At 38.4% G+C, this 17233-nt stretch overlaps 1 protein-coding gene across 2 annotated transcripts in view; it reads right to left on the bottom strand.

The window, feature by feature from the left end:
• Window positions 1-17233, bottom strand: part of RBPJ (recombination signal binding protein for immunoglobulin kappa J region) — a 65805-nt gene that overhangs the window by 10551 nt on the left and 38021 nt on the right. For both annotated transcript variants that reach the window (XM_074147115.1, XM_074147116.1), the window contains exons 3-7: window positions 15076-15171; window positions 5122-5287; window positions 3748-3922; window positions 2099-2236; window positions 1765-1877 (exon numbers count right to left, since the gene is read on the bottom strand). In XM_074147115.1, coding sequence (XP_074003216.1) covers window positions 1765-1877; window positions 2099-2236; window positions 3748-3922; window positions 5122-5287; window positions 15076-15171 — 688 coding nt within the window. The remainder of the gene's footprint in view (window positions 1-1764; window positions 1878-2098; window positions 2237-3747; window positions 3923-5121; window positions 5288-15075; window positions 15172-17233) is intronic.

Raw genomic sequence — 17233 nt, 5'->3', positions numbered from 1 at the left:
AAGGTATTGGGATATCCTTAAGTACAGTTTTGCAAACAACAATCATGGCGTATCTTAACAACAGTCGGTCATTAAATGTTACTTAAAAACAACTGCAAAGAAGAATCGTTCCTTACATCTGGCAGTTCAGTGAAAAAATATCTGCCGACTTAATTCAGAGCTGTTACCCTAATTTATTTTGAAAAATCAAAAAAAAAATTATTCCCTTACAGACAGTGGAAATCTGTAGCTTGGAATTTTAACTCAACTTCTAGAAAAAAGTTTAATACTTCATTTATGCCACATCAGCAGAAGCAGCAGTCAAAGTACTTGAAGATTTCTAAGCCGACAATCAGAAAGCCAACCATGTCCTCTGGGATTTCTAATGATAACAAATGGCATTATTAGCAATATAAGTTTCAAGGTTAGCTTGTTTCTCCAAAGGTCTTTGTATTAACCCATAAAATGTCTGCAAGTTACCTTTTAATCGTATCACCTTCAATCAATCTTGTAAGGTGGCATGACAAACGTTCCCAACAGCAAACAAACCAGGAACCTTTATCCTAATTTGTTTTTTGATCTATTTCTACCTACAAATAATTTTTCTGGAATCCAAAATAATGCATCTCCTTTCAGCAGTAAGAAAATATTAATACGAAGCCCACAGATAAAGTGAGATCCTCTTACTGGATTTCATGTGCACTGAACCAGATCAGTAGTAAGCAGGTCTGGATTTTTCTGTCAAATAATGTAATTTTTTAAAAAAAAATAATAAAAATATCTATTCAAATCATCGTGTTATACCATTTACTCTGAGCAGGTTATTGTATTTTTTTTAGCTAAGTTGGATATTGGGAGAGAATTTCTCATTACAGTCCTAGTAAAATCAGTCCGGGAAGGCGAACAAAAACCTGCCTGCAGGAAAGGTTGGTTTTACGTTGGCGCATTCTAAAAATTGTTTACAGTTAAAAGTGGAATTAGCAAAGCCTTGTATGAAATTCGTAATGGACTGAAAACCCACAATTTCACAGATGATCTCCAGTGAAGCACAGTCACATAAAATTCCACTTTGGCTGGCATTAAGTGCATAAAATAGGAGGAAAAAATATCTATAATTAAACTTAAATTTATTTATAAAAACCATTACCATGTATCCAACAATAAAATAATTTTTTTGGTTCACAAACCTTAACTGGTCATAATCATTTTTGTTATCTGTGACAAAGACAAGCGCTGAAATTGTCTCTTTCTAAAAAAAGGCGTTTCCAATGTTCCATATTTAAAACAGACAGTATTAATAAACGCCCAAAATGCTTTTGCAAACTGATATACGTATAATTATGTATCTGTAGATGTACATAGAAGTGCTTTTAGATTCAAATGCATAGAGCACTGTTAAAGCTGTGCTGAACAGTCCCATTGGCTGCAAAGACTACTCATCTATTTAATATCAATATTTAAGCATTTTCCTGCACTGGGACCTACATTACTGTCTTCAAAATAGACATTTTCTTAAGGACAGCTTTCAGATTAACCTACTTTGGCAGGTCTGAATTCTGAAAAATTCCCTATGCTTAGTTTACAAGCTGTTCTCTGCTTAAAGAATTAATCTGCAGATTGAAAAACACGCTTTTACTAAATTTAATGCCATCTTCCATGAAAAACATGTGTTACCAGAAGTAAACATACAAAGCCGAAAGTGGCAACCAATGCAAACCCAACTATGCAATTACACTAAGTAGCCATCTACAAATTAATTACAGCAGTGGAGAAATTAAACTGTACCAGTCTTGGGAGTGCCATGCCAGTAACTGAGCATACAAGTTTGACCGTCTGCCCATAATGAATGTAGCCGTCTCTCACGGTGAATTCTTCTCCTTCCGATTCATCATCGTCCACTGCGTGAAACAGGAATTTTCACGTTATTTGTTTTAATCACTGTTTTCCTCGATAGGAGGAACATTTAACATCACACTATTACATCAAACATACATTCCATAACAAAAAAAATATATCTGTATATGGGCAATTAATATGGAAGAAAAAAATGCAGGACTTTTTTTTTTTGTGGGGATAGAGGGAGGGAGGTGAAAAAAAATATTGCTTTATTTTTACTTACAGAGGTGAATGTAAAATGCTCCCCACTGTTGTGAACTGGCATGGAAATTACCACCTTCTACGTGCAAATATCTGGTGCTAACTGTTTGGGATCGAAGTCTATTAAATAGTGCCACTTTTGTCCCTGACGCAATACATACTGCAAGGAACACATACAGACTTGAGATTATAAAAAATACTTCATTATTACACAGAAAAAGAAGAAAAAGTCACAAATACAGTAAAACAAACGGCTGAATACTGGAAACCAGGAAATAATTCTCAACTATTGCTTAATTTAGAAAATATTTATTTTTCGTCCCTCACAAATATAATCGCAAAATTCCAAGTGGGATAACATACACAGTAGCTGTTCTCCAAAGCCATGTTAGTTCACAGAATTTTGCCACTTAGCCGAACGGGCTAGTGCTTGCCAGCTGAAAAGTCCCGTTCACAGCTTTCCGGCAACTGATTATTTGAGCAGAAGCTTTAGCTTGCCCTCGTGAAGTACTTGGACAAGTTTCAGCAATCACGTGAAATATATAAGAAGTATAAAGAAAAATTATTCTTACAAATCACGGTCAATTGAAAGGCACAGACATAACTATGTAAAATTGCAACTTGAAATTTTCTCAGATCTGAACTTACTCAGATTCAAGAGAGAGAAATGCTAAGTCTGCTCCCCTAAGAAAAAAAAAATCAGCAATTTTGCCATCAAAACAGGTATGTTTCTTCGACTTGGTTCATATTTACTGTGGAAGAACGCTCCATTCATATTCACTGTTCATCAAAACTACCTGTCTGAATACAAAGCCACACTCTGAGCCCACAATTGCACAGCAAGAGATTGCCTTTAGCCATGTGGCAAGAGAGCCACCCCAAGATCCACATCCCATAGGTGAATGGGGTCCAGCCCAACACAGACGGAAGAGCCTTTTAAAGCACTGGTGAAGAAAAAGAAAAAAACAAACAACAACAACAACAAAAAAAAAAAGGTATCTCTTGAGGTGCTCCAGTGGTATGGCAGGCAAAAAAACCCCCAACTTTGGAGGAAAAGCAAAATTGCTCCAAATTACACATTAGCACCAGAGACAGCTTTAGTTGAAAAATGCGGTAAGCAAATAAATCTGGGTGAAATATCACCCAACAGATTTCTTAAACAATTAGTTAAAAGGAATCGGGCAAAACATATTGAAAATAAAAACCAGTAGGAAAATGGCATGAGACAGAAAGAAAGAAGGTGGCTGTGATGTGACACTGTGCAGTTTGGATAACGTGATGCTACTCAGTTATCACGATCTGAAAGCTATCTCTGATGCTCATCAAAAGATCCTCGGCACCAGATCACGGCAGCTTGAGCGATCCAACAGCTCAGAAAGCTGAGGCAGAACATTCTTTATGCCTTTGTCTACAAGGACTCGCTCCTCAGAATAAAATTTTTTTGGTGGTCCTTTTATATTTACTAAATAATTAACCGTGAATGTATAAAACTCAGTGTAACCTATCTATATTGAAATACCTTAAAATACAGTTCCGAAATACATTAGAAACAACAAAAATTGAAAATTTAGTTGTATATACTTTGTAGCCAGACCTCAGAATACATAAGAAAAAATTAGTAGGAGGCAAAAATTAATTGCTACATAAAGAAAAAAAATGTCAAATACTTACAATCTGCATTTTTCAGTGACTGTTTCTTTTTAGAAGGTTTGGAGATGACTTTGATCCGTTTACTGAGGAACACACCAATGTCGTCACTATTGCCATAGAACATTTTTACCGATAACATGAAGTGCTTTCTCTTGTCTGAGTCTGATATGTATAATGTTTTGGCAGTGCAATAATTCTGTAGGTGAAAACATACTGTTGTTTCTTCTTTCAAGTCAACCCAGTTCAAGAAACTACGTATATTATGAACAAAATAGAAAAACTGATGCAATAGTTTCTAAAACAGATCAGAAACTGCTTTTTCCATCTCTTCCATATGGGTATCTTTTATGACTACAGTTTAGCTTCGTGAAGTCTAGCACCTGACTTCAGTACTTTAGCAACTTGTATATTCTATTCTATCTTTCTAAAGATTCTTACCAGGACTGGAGAAGAGATGCTTAGAGACTATAAGCTGTGCCAAAGCCAGCTCTGAGTGGAGGTTAAGAGCACTACTAAAAATGACATTTGAGTAGAGCTATACGGGCACAACACCGGGCATACACAAGAGTCTGCCTGCGTAGAAAACGTGTTGAGCCAACCTTTTCTCGACAAGATGGGAGATGACTGGGCTTTGAAACACTAGAAAGTTACTTTCAGCTAAGTGTTTATGCTAGGTGACAACAGGAGCTCAAAAAAAAAAAAAATCTCAAAAAACTTTTGTTATTCTTTTCCTATTCAGCAACAGACGTAGCATTTCTAAGTAGACTGTGCTGGAAATACCAGGCAGCTGTAAAATACTGCTTAATAAAACAACAGCTAAAATGAGCCCTCACGTGTTGCCACTTCTATTCCAACTGTTTAAGTCACCACAAATATCTTTAAAAAAAACCCTTATAGCAAGTTATATCACTGTTAAAAAAAAAAAAAAATCTATTAAATTTATTAAGATGCTATTTCAATTGTATTTTTATGTAAAGGGACTTAAAGACCACTTCTAGCAGCAGATGATGTTCAGATACTTCCTTGATGAGATTATCCATTCATGCAAACCAGGGAGACGGACATGGAATTTTGGTCAGAAACCTTATTTCAGTTACCCACTGGTGCCTACCAAAGAACCTACTGACTCTGCATCAACAACCTACAAGTCGGTGCCCTGCTGTGATCCCACAAACCAAATCCACCTGTTCAATTTTATACATAATTTTGAGGGTTTGTTTTTTTTTTTTTTTTAAAACCACTGGTGGAGTATCTGCTACAGTATAACAAAATATATATATACGCTTATAACAGTATAAAGCGATCAAAAATAAGCAAGGGTATTCCTTAAGAGATGCACCGCATGGCTATAACATCCTCTGCAGTAATCTGAGTGGTTTATTACAATTCTTCTACCTTTCCTTCCAAGTTCAGCTGCTGCATTTCTTGGTCACTGTTTCCTATTCCAATGAAGGCGCAAGGTTGTGACTCTTGCTCAGTGCAACCATCCCGTTCCATTTGCTCTTTTTTTTTCTTCCATCCACTGCCCATAAGATACACACACGGAGGAGGACAAAAGAACCTGAAAAAGAAAAATGCATTATGAGATTAAACACACCTTTCAAGAAAACTCGAGACAAACTGTCATGTACCCAAAGCTTCCTCGGCACATTCACACTTTGCATTCAAGTTTATACACGCAAGCCCTTCCTTTGCCTTAAAGATTTTCTAAAATACAAACCAAAAAAAGAGAAAAAGCAAGGAAAACCAGCATTAGATGTAGTGCCACTGAGCCTCTCTCCAGTTCAATATATGATAGGCAACAGCCGGTATCTCTGTAACACTTTCTACCCTTACAAAAAGATTCTCAAATAAAAAGGCCTTGAAAGCAAGGGCAGCGTTTTGCTTTTGTAGGTGCTTAACATCACACAGCGATTAATACACACAGAACAGTTCCACAAACTAATTTAATGGACAACTGCCGACTACAATTCCTAAATATTTACTGTTTCATCATTAGCAAGGAGGGAGTCTATTCCCTCCAACCGTAAACCTCTTTTCGGTTTTTAAATGGAATAGATGATTTGAGATCTTCATCAGTAAAAGATAAAATCTAGTCTTTAGCAGCACTGACTGAAATCCATCAGGATGTTCCATACAGCACCGTGTTCAAAATTAAATAATAATACAATGTATTGGGCTTGAAATTTCTGCAAAATTGTTAGAATGAAAATCCTCCTCGCTTTTGGTTTTGGTTGAGCCAACGGCTGCAGTGTTTTTATCATCATCGGGTGAAGATCAAAGTTAAAAAAGCAGAATGAGCGCATCCAGGTGTGAGGCAGCTGAAGAGGCACGAAGGGAGAGGATAACTGGAAAAGTTTTTAATTATTCTATTTATTTCAAATCGGAGAGTAGCGCTTAACTTGGCACTTCTGAAATCCAAAGACAACTCCTACCTTATAGAGGTAGGATTTTTTTTTTTAAATTTGGCTTGGGACAACCGAACTCATGGAATATTTCTGTTAAACACCATATAAACCTCAATTAGTGGAAGCCGGCTTTAGTACAAAAATCAAGTGTTTATCTTACCTATTCAGCAAAATTACCATTTTTAACAGGTATAAAACGCTTTTCTAAGCAAGAGAATTCTTAAAAGATGAAACCAAAGTCCTGAGTCAATAATCACATAATAATAAAATGTAAATATTAAGGATCCATACAAATACATTGAAAGATTTGTAATTGTTTCAGTTCATGCACACAATTAGTATCTATGCTTTGTTAGAGAAACAACTAAATTTTAAGTTTTACTGCAATTCAAAATGTCTCAGTGGTTATGATAATGAGCAAAAATCACCCCCTGCAGGCAAGAAAAAATACATAAAAAAATCCAAGTTTCTATCTTGCCAATAAATCCACAGTGAGAATTCTTCACTTAATTTTGCTCTTTTAAAAACCCAACAAAACTGATGATATACCAATCTACATACAGCTTAAATATCTACAAATGTCTTTCAAAAGTATCATGCTCTGGTTTGGAAAAAAGTCAGCCTACAGCAGAGTGACATCAGAACATCTGCATGTTTGAGAAGCCCATGAATTTGTGAAACTGCTCCTACAGGTTGCTTTTTAAACTTAATAATTCTAAACAAACAGAAACGAATGCTGTATTTTCCTCCACTGTGATAACCCATTTCAGCAAAGACTTCTTATAGCAATTATTTGCTCCTTTTATTGCCTTCACACTGTTCTGAAGCACAGAAATTTTGATAAATAGGGAATTACGAGTTAACAGAAAGCCACTTGCAGAAGCAAACTATTCAAAGTTTAACAACTAAGCTTTTTTCATGTGCTTATTGCATCAGTTCTAACTATTTGTACTTTATTCTTTGGGGTAATTATGGGTCATATGAAGGCTCTGGAATTTTTTTCTTCCAATTGAAAACGCAGAACACAGAGAACCGGGGCAACAGGTAGAAACTTGCCAATGTGCAAAGCAGACATTTCCTGATCGAATTGTCAACTTGAGAAACTACACAATAAGCTAAAATTTAACACTTTCACAGTAGCAGCTCAAGAGAATTCTTTCACCAGCCCAGCCATGAATCATAAAGCTGAAATTTATAGTTATCCGACATTAGGAAAATCACCATGAACAGAAAGAGTATGCAGTAATAAATGTTACCAGACAGCACACACTCTGTATCCCCTTTTTGATTGCTATTTTGCCTTTTGCTTCTTATCTTCTGCAACCTGTTCCAGCTTTCTTCACGAAGATGCTGAATGATGCAGTAGGTGTGTATTTAAGAACACCACGAGTTTGTTACACGCCAATTAAATCCTCCCCTTCCTACTACAAATTTTTGATCTCAAAACCAGGAACGCATTCCCTACTTTTCAATTGCATTTAGTTCAAACAGCACAGGTGACATGATCTCATTTCCCTCAAACGCTTCTCTACCGAAAAGGAAAAATGATCTTAAGAGGACTTATGCTTGTGATGCAGACAGTGCAACGGCAATGGTCAAGATTATAAAATTCATATTAAAGTACAATATATAGAGACTTTCTACATGACCAATCTAATTTATATTCCCTCTATCATCCCACATCTATATGAGAATACCGTAATCGTTGTTAAAGATCTGTTCTGAGACTCATCTACTGGTTGCTGCAACTTTTGGCGTGTTTTAGAAAAACGGAAAACCAAAACAAAGTAAGAAATAACAGAAATTACACTGATAAAATTTCTACTGTAGACAACTGTGATCATATTTTAAAATATATATAGATATAGACAGATAAGAAAGAGTCACATTTTTATTAGATTGGCAAAGGGTTAAGCAAGGGCAATGATCATGGCCAAGTGCTGTTTAGGAGACCTACCCTACTTGGCCATCCCAGGCAGGGGAAATATGATGGTCGTCCTCTATGAATAATACTTTTCAAATGGGAGTTATAAACTCCCTCCAAAGTTAGGAAATGCAATTCTGGGGGGAAAGAAACTTCAAGTAACAGATGCATTTATCTAAAAATTCACCTTTCGGAAACAAAACTCAAATTGCCAGAAAAAGCACACCACATACCTCGTCAGCTTTTGAACCCTCAAACTCAAATGATGACACAAGATCCTTTCGAGTGCTAATGGATGCATCCCGCTAATTTTCTTCCCAACAACTATAAGCTATTTCCAATAAAGAAATTATACACAGAGTAAAAATTAACATCAACCTTTATTAATAGAGCAATGCTTTGCAAAAAAGGAAGCAAACCCCTTATATTCCAAGTAGGCCTAACAACATAAAGCAAACATCATGTACCTTTCTTCCTCATGTATTCTTTCATAGTTATCTTACTGAGAAAAAAAATCCTGAAATTTTTTCATACCCTTTTTAATTTCAGCTTTATTCTACACCAAGTCCTTTGAATAACTATGGCCACTAGATGGCAATCAAGACCTATAAGAAACAAACTTTAACCCATTGATGAAGAGAAAACAAGCCACAACAATTAAAGCGCTCTTTTTAAATTAGAATACTGAGAAAAATCTTGGAAACCTATGACTTATTGAACAAAGAAGGAAACTTTTGAAGCTGAGACAATTTTAAGTTTGGTTAGAAGTACCAAATAAGAAGAAAGAGTCTGGACACTCACAATTCTTATGTGTCAGCCTCTTCCTCACCCCTTCAGATATAGACAACTACAGTCTGGGGGCTTTTTACCTCATATTTACAATCCCAGGAACTCATGTATAGAAGATATGAACTATAGATTTTCTATCCAATATAGTGTGAGTAAACCATGAGTATTCTCATATTCCTAATTTTCACAGAGTATTAAAGAAAGTGTCTTTGATATGTATGAAATAAGTGCTGTAAACAGGTTCTCTCATTAATAAAACATTTCTGATGTAAATAGGAATGTAAATGTTTGTGTGAGAGGTGCACTTTCAGATAACTATAAAGAGGAAAAGAGAAAATCACCTCCCCAAAATTTGTAAAGTAATTTAGGTAATTTCCATTATTACTGATGGGAAATAAGGTAGGACAACGTTTGGTGGAACAAATGAAAATACTCTTCTTTCGACCTTTGATTTACATGGCCTGCCTCTCTTTTTAATTTAACCACAAAACTAAAGCAAGACAGAGTAGGAGGTAAAAATTCTTCTGAAGTATTAATCTGACCTATAGTAAAAAGAAAATTATGTTGGGGAGAAAGGCAGCTGTGTCTAGTTCTTCTGAGCTTGTTCAGAATCTTCAGTACAAGAAGTAATGGTGGAAAATCACGTAGGATGTTATTCTCTTAACGTATTCTCTTAATACTTCTTCTCTATGCCATAAGCAGACTGGTAATTCCTTGCTCAATGGGCAGTAAAACAACACGGGACATTCTTCTGTAAGGTAAAACACCTGACAACTTGATCTAAAACCCACATGAGATCTGTTGGGGATCAAGGCTGTGAGCTCTTTCTTTACTGGATGTCTAAGAACCAGGAATGTCTTCTCTGGACAAAACCTGTTTCACACTCCTCAGAGCTGCAGGATGAGATGAGTGCTTCCCACTTGCTGATATAAAGCACAGCGACTAAACCAGGGTAACATTTTAGCCAGGAAAAGGCCACAAGATCAATCTCAAAAAAGTAAAAGGCATCCCCATAGTGCCTTCTCATGTTTTCGTTTCACGTGCCGCTCAAGTGAGGAAAGACCGTAATATCACCAACCTCACGTTAGACTCCAGGCTCAGTAACTCAGTACCGCAAACCATCAAGCTGTTACTCATCTGCTCTGACACATCTGTTCCATCAGACCAACTGGAAACGGAGCATTTTTCCACAGCAAGAAAACCAAGCCGAGATTTGCCTACGGATATTCCCCTTTAATCCAAATGACTTGCAGGGAAGAACAAGGTAATTTCTAGTGGCTTCTCGAGTCCTGACTGCAACAACAGAAAGTGGAATAGGTTGAGTTTTGGGGCCCTCACTACAAGAAAGACATCGAGGTGCTGGAGCGGGTCCAGAGAAGAGCAACAAGGCTGGTGAGGGGTCTGGAGAACAAGTCTTATGAGGAGCAGCTGAGGGAGCTGGGGGTGTTCAGCCTGGAGAAAAGGAGGCTGAGGGGAGACCTTCTCGCTCTCTACAACTCCCTGAAAGGAGGGTGCAGCAAGGGGGAGGTCGGTCTCTTCTCCCAAGTCACAGGCGATAGGACAAGAGGAAACGGCCTCAAGTTGCACCAGGGGAGGTTCAGATTGGATGTTAGGAAAAATTTTACAATGAAAGGGTTATCAAGCATTGGAATGGGCTGCCCAGGGAAGTGGCTGAGGCACCATCCCTGGAGGTATTCAAAAGACGGGCTGACATAGTGCTTAGTGACATGGTTCAGTGATGGCTTTTGCCAGTGTTAGGTTCACTCGATGCTCTGAAAGGTCCCTTCCAACCCTGGCAATTCTATGATTCTATGAGTCTTTGGCACCACCCGGAATATTGTTTTAAATCAGTCAATCACTGAAGGAGAGAACAATATTCCTTCAGCCCCTTCAGTCAATTCAGGTCAATCAATACAGAGAAAATATGGTACTTAAGTAGCAAAGCTGCCCTAACTGAACTTGCCAGGAAGCAAGGGGTAGAAAGTAAAATGAAATCAGCTCATTTCATTACTACCTAGTTTTGATGCACCCAATGCTCTTTTCAAACCACAGGCTTCTGTTCACAAAGGTTTGCTTTTTCAAATCATTCACGGCATCCCTGTGTTCACCTTACAGAAGTCTTTGTCTTCAGGAGGGTTTAGAGGTGTACCAGCTGGTTTGCTTTATGTTCAGGGTGTCATTAACAGGGAGGTTTTTCCTTTGTACCTGTTGGTCAATTCTGAGTAGGTCAAGGCAGGATGTGTGTTCGTCAACTACCCATATTGTTCTGAGCATGAAGCTACTCAGTAGTCACCTTTCCTTCTTAGGAGCTGAAAGAACTAACATCATCCGCTGAAGAATTCAACACAACAACAAACAAATGAAAAATCATTAGCTGCCGGAGTGCTAATGGCAAAGTAGCGGAGCCATGGGGCAAGCCCTGGCAAAGGCTCTGCTCTCAGTAACAAGAGCATTAACCAGAGGGCAGGCCACTCAGGTCGGTGAAATATTTGAGCAGAAATTACAGGAGCTCCTTCACTAACAGCCGTAAAACCAGTAGCTAGACCATTCTCAGGCTAATCTGTAGTGATGATGTTTAAACTCAAAACAGCACGCAATCCACAAATACCAATAGGGCTCGCGGTCTTTGATGAACCATGTCTTGGAATCCAAAACACTTCAGCCCTTTAAACTGTTGAATGTTCACACTGTTCAGACTCTGAAGACAGAAGTCTCAGTAAATGGTAAATAAGGAAAAAACACAAGAAGCACAAGGCAAACACCCACACTCACCAGGACTAAGCATCACCTGAGTCTCTATCATAGATTCATAGATTGGTCCAGGCCGGAAGGGACCTCCAAAGGTCATCTAGCCCGACCTCCCCGCAGTTAGCAGGGACACCCCCAACTAGACCAGGTTGCCCAGGGCCTCGTCGAGCTTCACAGCTGATCAGTTCAATCAGCTGAATGCCTTTGAAAGATGACAGCCATCCAACAGGAAACATCAGGCAAAAAGTCTTAAATTCAACTAAAGTCCATCCCTGAGCTTCTTACCTCCTGGCTCCTTTGTTAAACTAAACAACATAAACTTTAGGAAGAGAAGGGCTAATAAGAAGAGTCCACTCAAAAAAGAAAGAAGCTTCCTTTCATTACCGTTTAGGGACAAGTATCAAGAACGCTCTCAAATTAACCCAGAAAGTCTCCACGCATGTGGCAAGAACCTGGAATTGTGTTTCTGTGAGGCCTATTTAAACCAGACCACACTACGTGAGATCTACACCGTCCACAGAGAGCTTTCAACAGAGTATTTCACCATCTACTAAGCCTCATCAAAACATCGAAAGGTAGTTATTGTGCTAACCTTTTAATTATGCCATGCAAAGCTTATTAGTGATAAATATCTTGCACAACCTCACAACAAACAAGGTTTAAAGACTGGAACAAAAGGTGGAAGTTTGTTCAGGTGGGTTTTTTAGGTTCTACATGTACCTGAAAGACATGTCAAATTTAAGAAATAATCCCTTTTGTAACTTGAATTCTTAGTTACAAAGACAGTGCAATTTAACTTATTCTTTATGGATCAAAAATTAACCAGATTATACCCATGGCGTAAAGAAGTCCTGTAGAAAAAACAAAACTTCTCCATAAGAACAGGTATGAAATAGGTTTCTTTATAAAGCAGATGCAAAACAACTCACTTCAGCAATGGTATTTAATGTAAAACTGGTGAAAACTTGGATTGACTATTTAAAGCAGCCTTAAACCTTTACTAATTTTGCTCAGTCCAGCAATATGAAGAACCAAAGGGCGTGTTCCGCTATGAATAAAGCAGAAGCAATTAAAAACCACTAAAAAAAAACTAAAAAAAAAAAAAAGAAAAAAGCTAATTTATCATTCAGTTTCACTAAGTACCTTAGGGCACACATGGATCCAAAGATTTAATAACTGGCATTTTTTTTTATGCTGGTAACAACAGGACATCATTACTGATGCCAGCAGTCTGGGAACTAGCAGAACAGTACCAGAGCCAGTCTAAATGCTGCATTAAAACATAAAAATCCCTAAAATATTTAAACTGAAAAATGAAACCTTAGTATGTATTCCAAACCTTCATTTCATACCCATACCAGAATGGCATTATTAGATTATTTTATAACAAAACCCCAGCCATTTTCATCCCTAGTCGTCCTTTGCAAAGCTCTGAAATTCTCGACACTCATTTGACACGCTTCCGTTTTTGAAGAGGTGATTCTGAAATACCTTTTCTGAACCAATGCAGTTGTGATGAGAAAGGTAACTGAACTGCACCTCACTAATTCCACTTCCAATCGTTTCCAGCAGTGAGAAAAGAATGGCTAGTTTAGTGAACATTACTAGGATTTGGGTAACACATGTGCCTTTAACAGCATCAAGTGAAGGATACGTGTCTATTCAAGGCAACAGGAATTTATGGCAATGCTATGAAATGCACACAGAGATATTCAGAAACTGTTAGCAAATAACAATTTGAAGTATTCTTCAGAACACTTACGTAATTTTTTCCAAACAGTAATGGAACTTTTAATAATCAAAATTGCATACTTTATCTTTTTAATTTCTCTCTTCTTTTGATGCAATTTGTTCTCCAATATAATGATACACAGGACAGCTTTGCAAAATGTTCCTGCTCAGGAACTGCTCTGGCCCCAGGAGAACAAACTGAAGTTACAGATAAAGTATTTAGAAAGTCACTTTCTTATCTGCAGGCACACCACTCGTTTTTGGGGAGTCATATGCTTAACTCATTTGCAGCGATGAGTTAACTATGCAACTCTCAAATGAAATACAATCTGAGAAGATAACAATCAGAGGTCCCTATATTGTCGGGATAAATCTTTTTGGCTGTTGAGTTTGCTGCAAAGTGTTAAAGTTATAATTTATTGCGAGTAAGGCCTGACATTGCAACCCTTTTGCATTTAAGGGAGGCAGCGAGCAAGAGGGCTGGACAGTTATAGAGCAGATATATAATTATATCTGCTTCTGCTCCCTTACTCCTTCCTCTTTCACTGACTTCTCTTTTGATTCTCATCAAGAATTTTGGAAAGATCTAAAAAGCACTTTGAGTAAACCCTTCCCTGGAGCTGCAGAACCTGGACACTGCCCAAGGAAAGGACCTGAGACGCTGGCTAACAGAAAAGACAACACATAGTGAAAGACAAGAGCAGTGAGGAGCAGCTGAAAACACAGTCTGCATCTCTGTGATTCACAGCCATCAGGAAGTGTGACTTAGACTGGTAGGAACAAACTGCAAACTGTGTAGGCTTAATTCTAACATTCCTGTCTTCTAACGCTTTCATACATAAACAAGTTAAAATCTCAAATCTCAGAAAACGGTAAAACCCCATAGTGATGTAACAGGACTTACACAACAGCGGCGAAAGAAAGGTTAGAACTTCAAAACCATTAGTGCGCTGAATATGTCCTCTTTTGTGGAGAACAAATATTAATAATACAAAGCATCTGAAAACTAACCAAATACTGCGCTATTTATTTTAGTGAAATTTAAGGTACAAAAGTATCATTTATACTTAAAAGAAAATTCTATTTCATCATGAGAGGACTAGAAACCCGCATATGAAAGACCATTCTATTTGCTTCTACTAGTCATGCAATAAAAACATCACATAGAGAAGATTGCAGGAAATTCACCTTTGCCTGAAAAGCATCCATTCTCATGTCCTCCTGTAGATTCTATCCCTTAGGAAACTACCTACTACTGTAACTTGTACTATATTGATTTTTACGAGATAATGTCTATCATAAATATGGTTATGATTGAGCTCTCATTCTTTTTACAGTTATTACAGATCTGATTGAGAAAAGCATCTTAGTGAGGCTAGCAATTTCCCTTTAGTTTTAATTGGAAATCACTAAGGAAAAATCTCCTCTACAAATAGTCGCCATTAATCACTCTACTCCAGAGTTAAAATGGAAGGTTTACAATTAAAGCCATTTTAGTTCAAGGGAAGAAAAACTTCACCCACAGATAGAGAACCTGTTGGTAGGCACAGGTCATCACTCCATCGCATGCCGCAGGTTTGCAGCATTTCCTATAGAATTAAATGGTTTACAAGAACACATTTTGGTTGACATTTCTTCAGCCTATAGTACACTGTGAGGAATTCTGCCATGTGCTCCACACCAGACCACACACTAGAGTTTTCCTCCCTGGAAGCTGCAGAGGGAAGCCAGGAGAGAATAGAGATTTACCTTTTTTCATTTCCATATGATTTCTGCGCAACTTTCGCGTGGAGTATTAGCACTGTTTGATCCCCTCGCTCCTTTAGGTAATTTCGCATTGCTTCCCTGAAAATTAAAAGACAAAATAAGCTTTGAAAGTTCTTTTGGTTTTGTTTATAATAATAAAAAGACAGCTTTAGGACAAAAAACCCCAAACGCGTGAAATTCAAAAAAGGAAAATATTAATAGGGTCAAGATGAGCTTGTTTTGTTTTTTTAAGACAATTACACAGCAAAAAGAAGCGACACTCTTGCATGAAGCTAGCAGTAGGGGTCTGTGGTCATTTATAATTACTACATTTTCCAGAAAAAAAAGATGCTTGTGATGTAAATTCATATCAATGCCAATCACTGCACCATGTTCACAGAATCACAGAATGCTATGGGGTTGGAAGGGACCTCTGGAGATCATCTAGTCCAAACCCCCTGCCAGAGCAGGTCCACCCAGAGCTGGTTGCACAGGAACGTGTCCAGGCAGGTTTTGAATGTCTCCAGGGATGGAGACTCCCCCACCTCTCTGGGCAGCCTCTTCCAGGGCTCTGCCACCCTCACAGGAAAGATGTTCCTGCTCATGTTTAGATGGAACTTCTTATGTTCCAAGTTTGTGCCCGTTACCTCTTGTCCTGTCACTGAGTTCCACTGAAAAAAGACTGGCCCCATCCTCCTGACACCCACCCCTTAAGTATTTATAGGGGTAATTTTATAAATTAAAAGCCCAATTTTATAAGTTACCATGCCACAAATATTTGATTGCGATTCGTGAATTTAATATTGTCTCCTTAATCAATTTAGCATCTCATGATAATGAAAAATTTTTCTGAATTTGTTCTTTAAACTATTAACTAAACCAATGCAAAGTTTATATAAAAGTTTTCTTTTGGTTGTGAAGACACTAAGAAAGACTTAAATTCTTCAGCTTATTATTTCATCTAGTTTTCTAGAGAAAGCCTTTACTTCTTGCATACAATCAGCTAAAAAAAAATATTAGATTTTCTATCGTTCATCATCACTGTAATGACAGACGTCATATAAAAGCTGTAATTACCTCAAACACACCACCAGCAATTCCTTGAAAGAAGTAAGAGAACAATACACCCTATCATTCCTCCGTATAACAATCTAACTGTTCATTAAGCAGCATGCCAAATTCAACACCCTGGGGTTCCGCTGTGTCAGAGCGCCGACAGGAGTGCTTTTAAATCCCTGGTGGAGCTTTTGCACGTTGAATGTCCACCAATGCACTCATCTTAAAAGTCAGGAACCAGAGAAACAAATTATGAATTTAAAAGGAAGTTAGATGAAGAGACATGGGAATTCGAGGCACAAATACAGGTTGAGCGGAGAATGGCTGGAGAGCAGCCCTGAGAGGAAGGACTTGGGAGTGCTCATGGATGAGAAGCTCAACATGAGCCAGCAGTGTGCGCTGGCAGCCCAGAAAACCAACTGCATCCTGGACTGTACCAAAAGCAGCATGGCCAGCAGGGCGAGGGAGGTGATTCTGTCCCTCTACTCCACTCTGGTGAGACCCCACCTGGAGTACTGTGTCCAGAACTGGAGTCCTCAGCACAGGAAGGACATGGACCTGTTGGAACAGCTCCAGCGGAGGGCCGGAGGAGCTGGAGCACCTCTGCTATGAAGACAGGCTAAGAGCTGGGGTTACTCGGCCTGGAGAAGAGAAGGCTCTGGGGAGACTTTATAACAGCCTTCCAGTACCTGAAGGGGGCTACAGGAGAGATGGGGAAGGACTCTTGATCAGGGAGTCAAGCAACAGGACAAGGGGTAACGGTTTTAAACTGAAAGAGGGAAGATTTAGATGAGATGTTAGGAAGAAATTCCTTCCTGTGAGGGTGGTGAGACACTGGAACAGGTTGCCCAGAGAAGCTGTGGAGGTGTTCAAGGCCAGGCTGGATGGGGCTTTGAGCAACCTGGTCTGGTGGGAGGTGTCCCTGCCCATGGCAGGGGGATTGGAACTAGATGATCTTTAAGGTCCCTTCCAACCCAAACCATTCTATGATTCTATGAAACCCTACAGAAGAAGGATTTTTTTGGTGGGGTTTCTTTTGTGTGAACTGCACCCAACTGTTGAATTCCCTTTGAACAGATCTAGAAAACCAAGCATATCCGGTGAA

The sequence above is a fragment of the Numenius arquata genome, chromosome 5, assembly GCF_964106895.1.
Source record: "Numenius arquata chromosome 5, bNumArq3.hap1.1, whole genome shotgun sequence".
Classification (NCBI taxonomy): domain Eukaryota; kingdom Metazoa; phylum Chordata; class Aves; order Charadriiformes; family Scolopacidae; genus Numenius; species Numenius arquata.
Note: the sequence above shows the minus strand (reverse complement) of the source record. Positions and strands in the feature narration are given on the sequence as shown.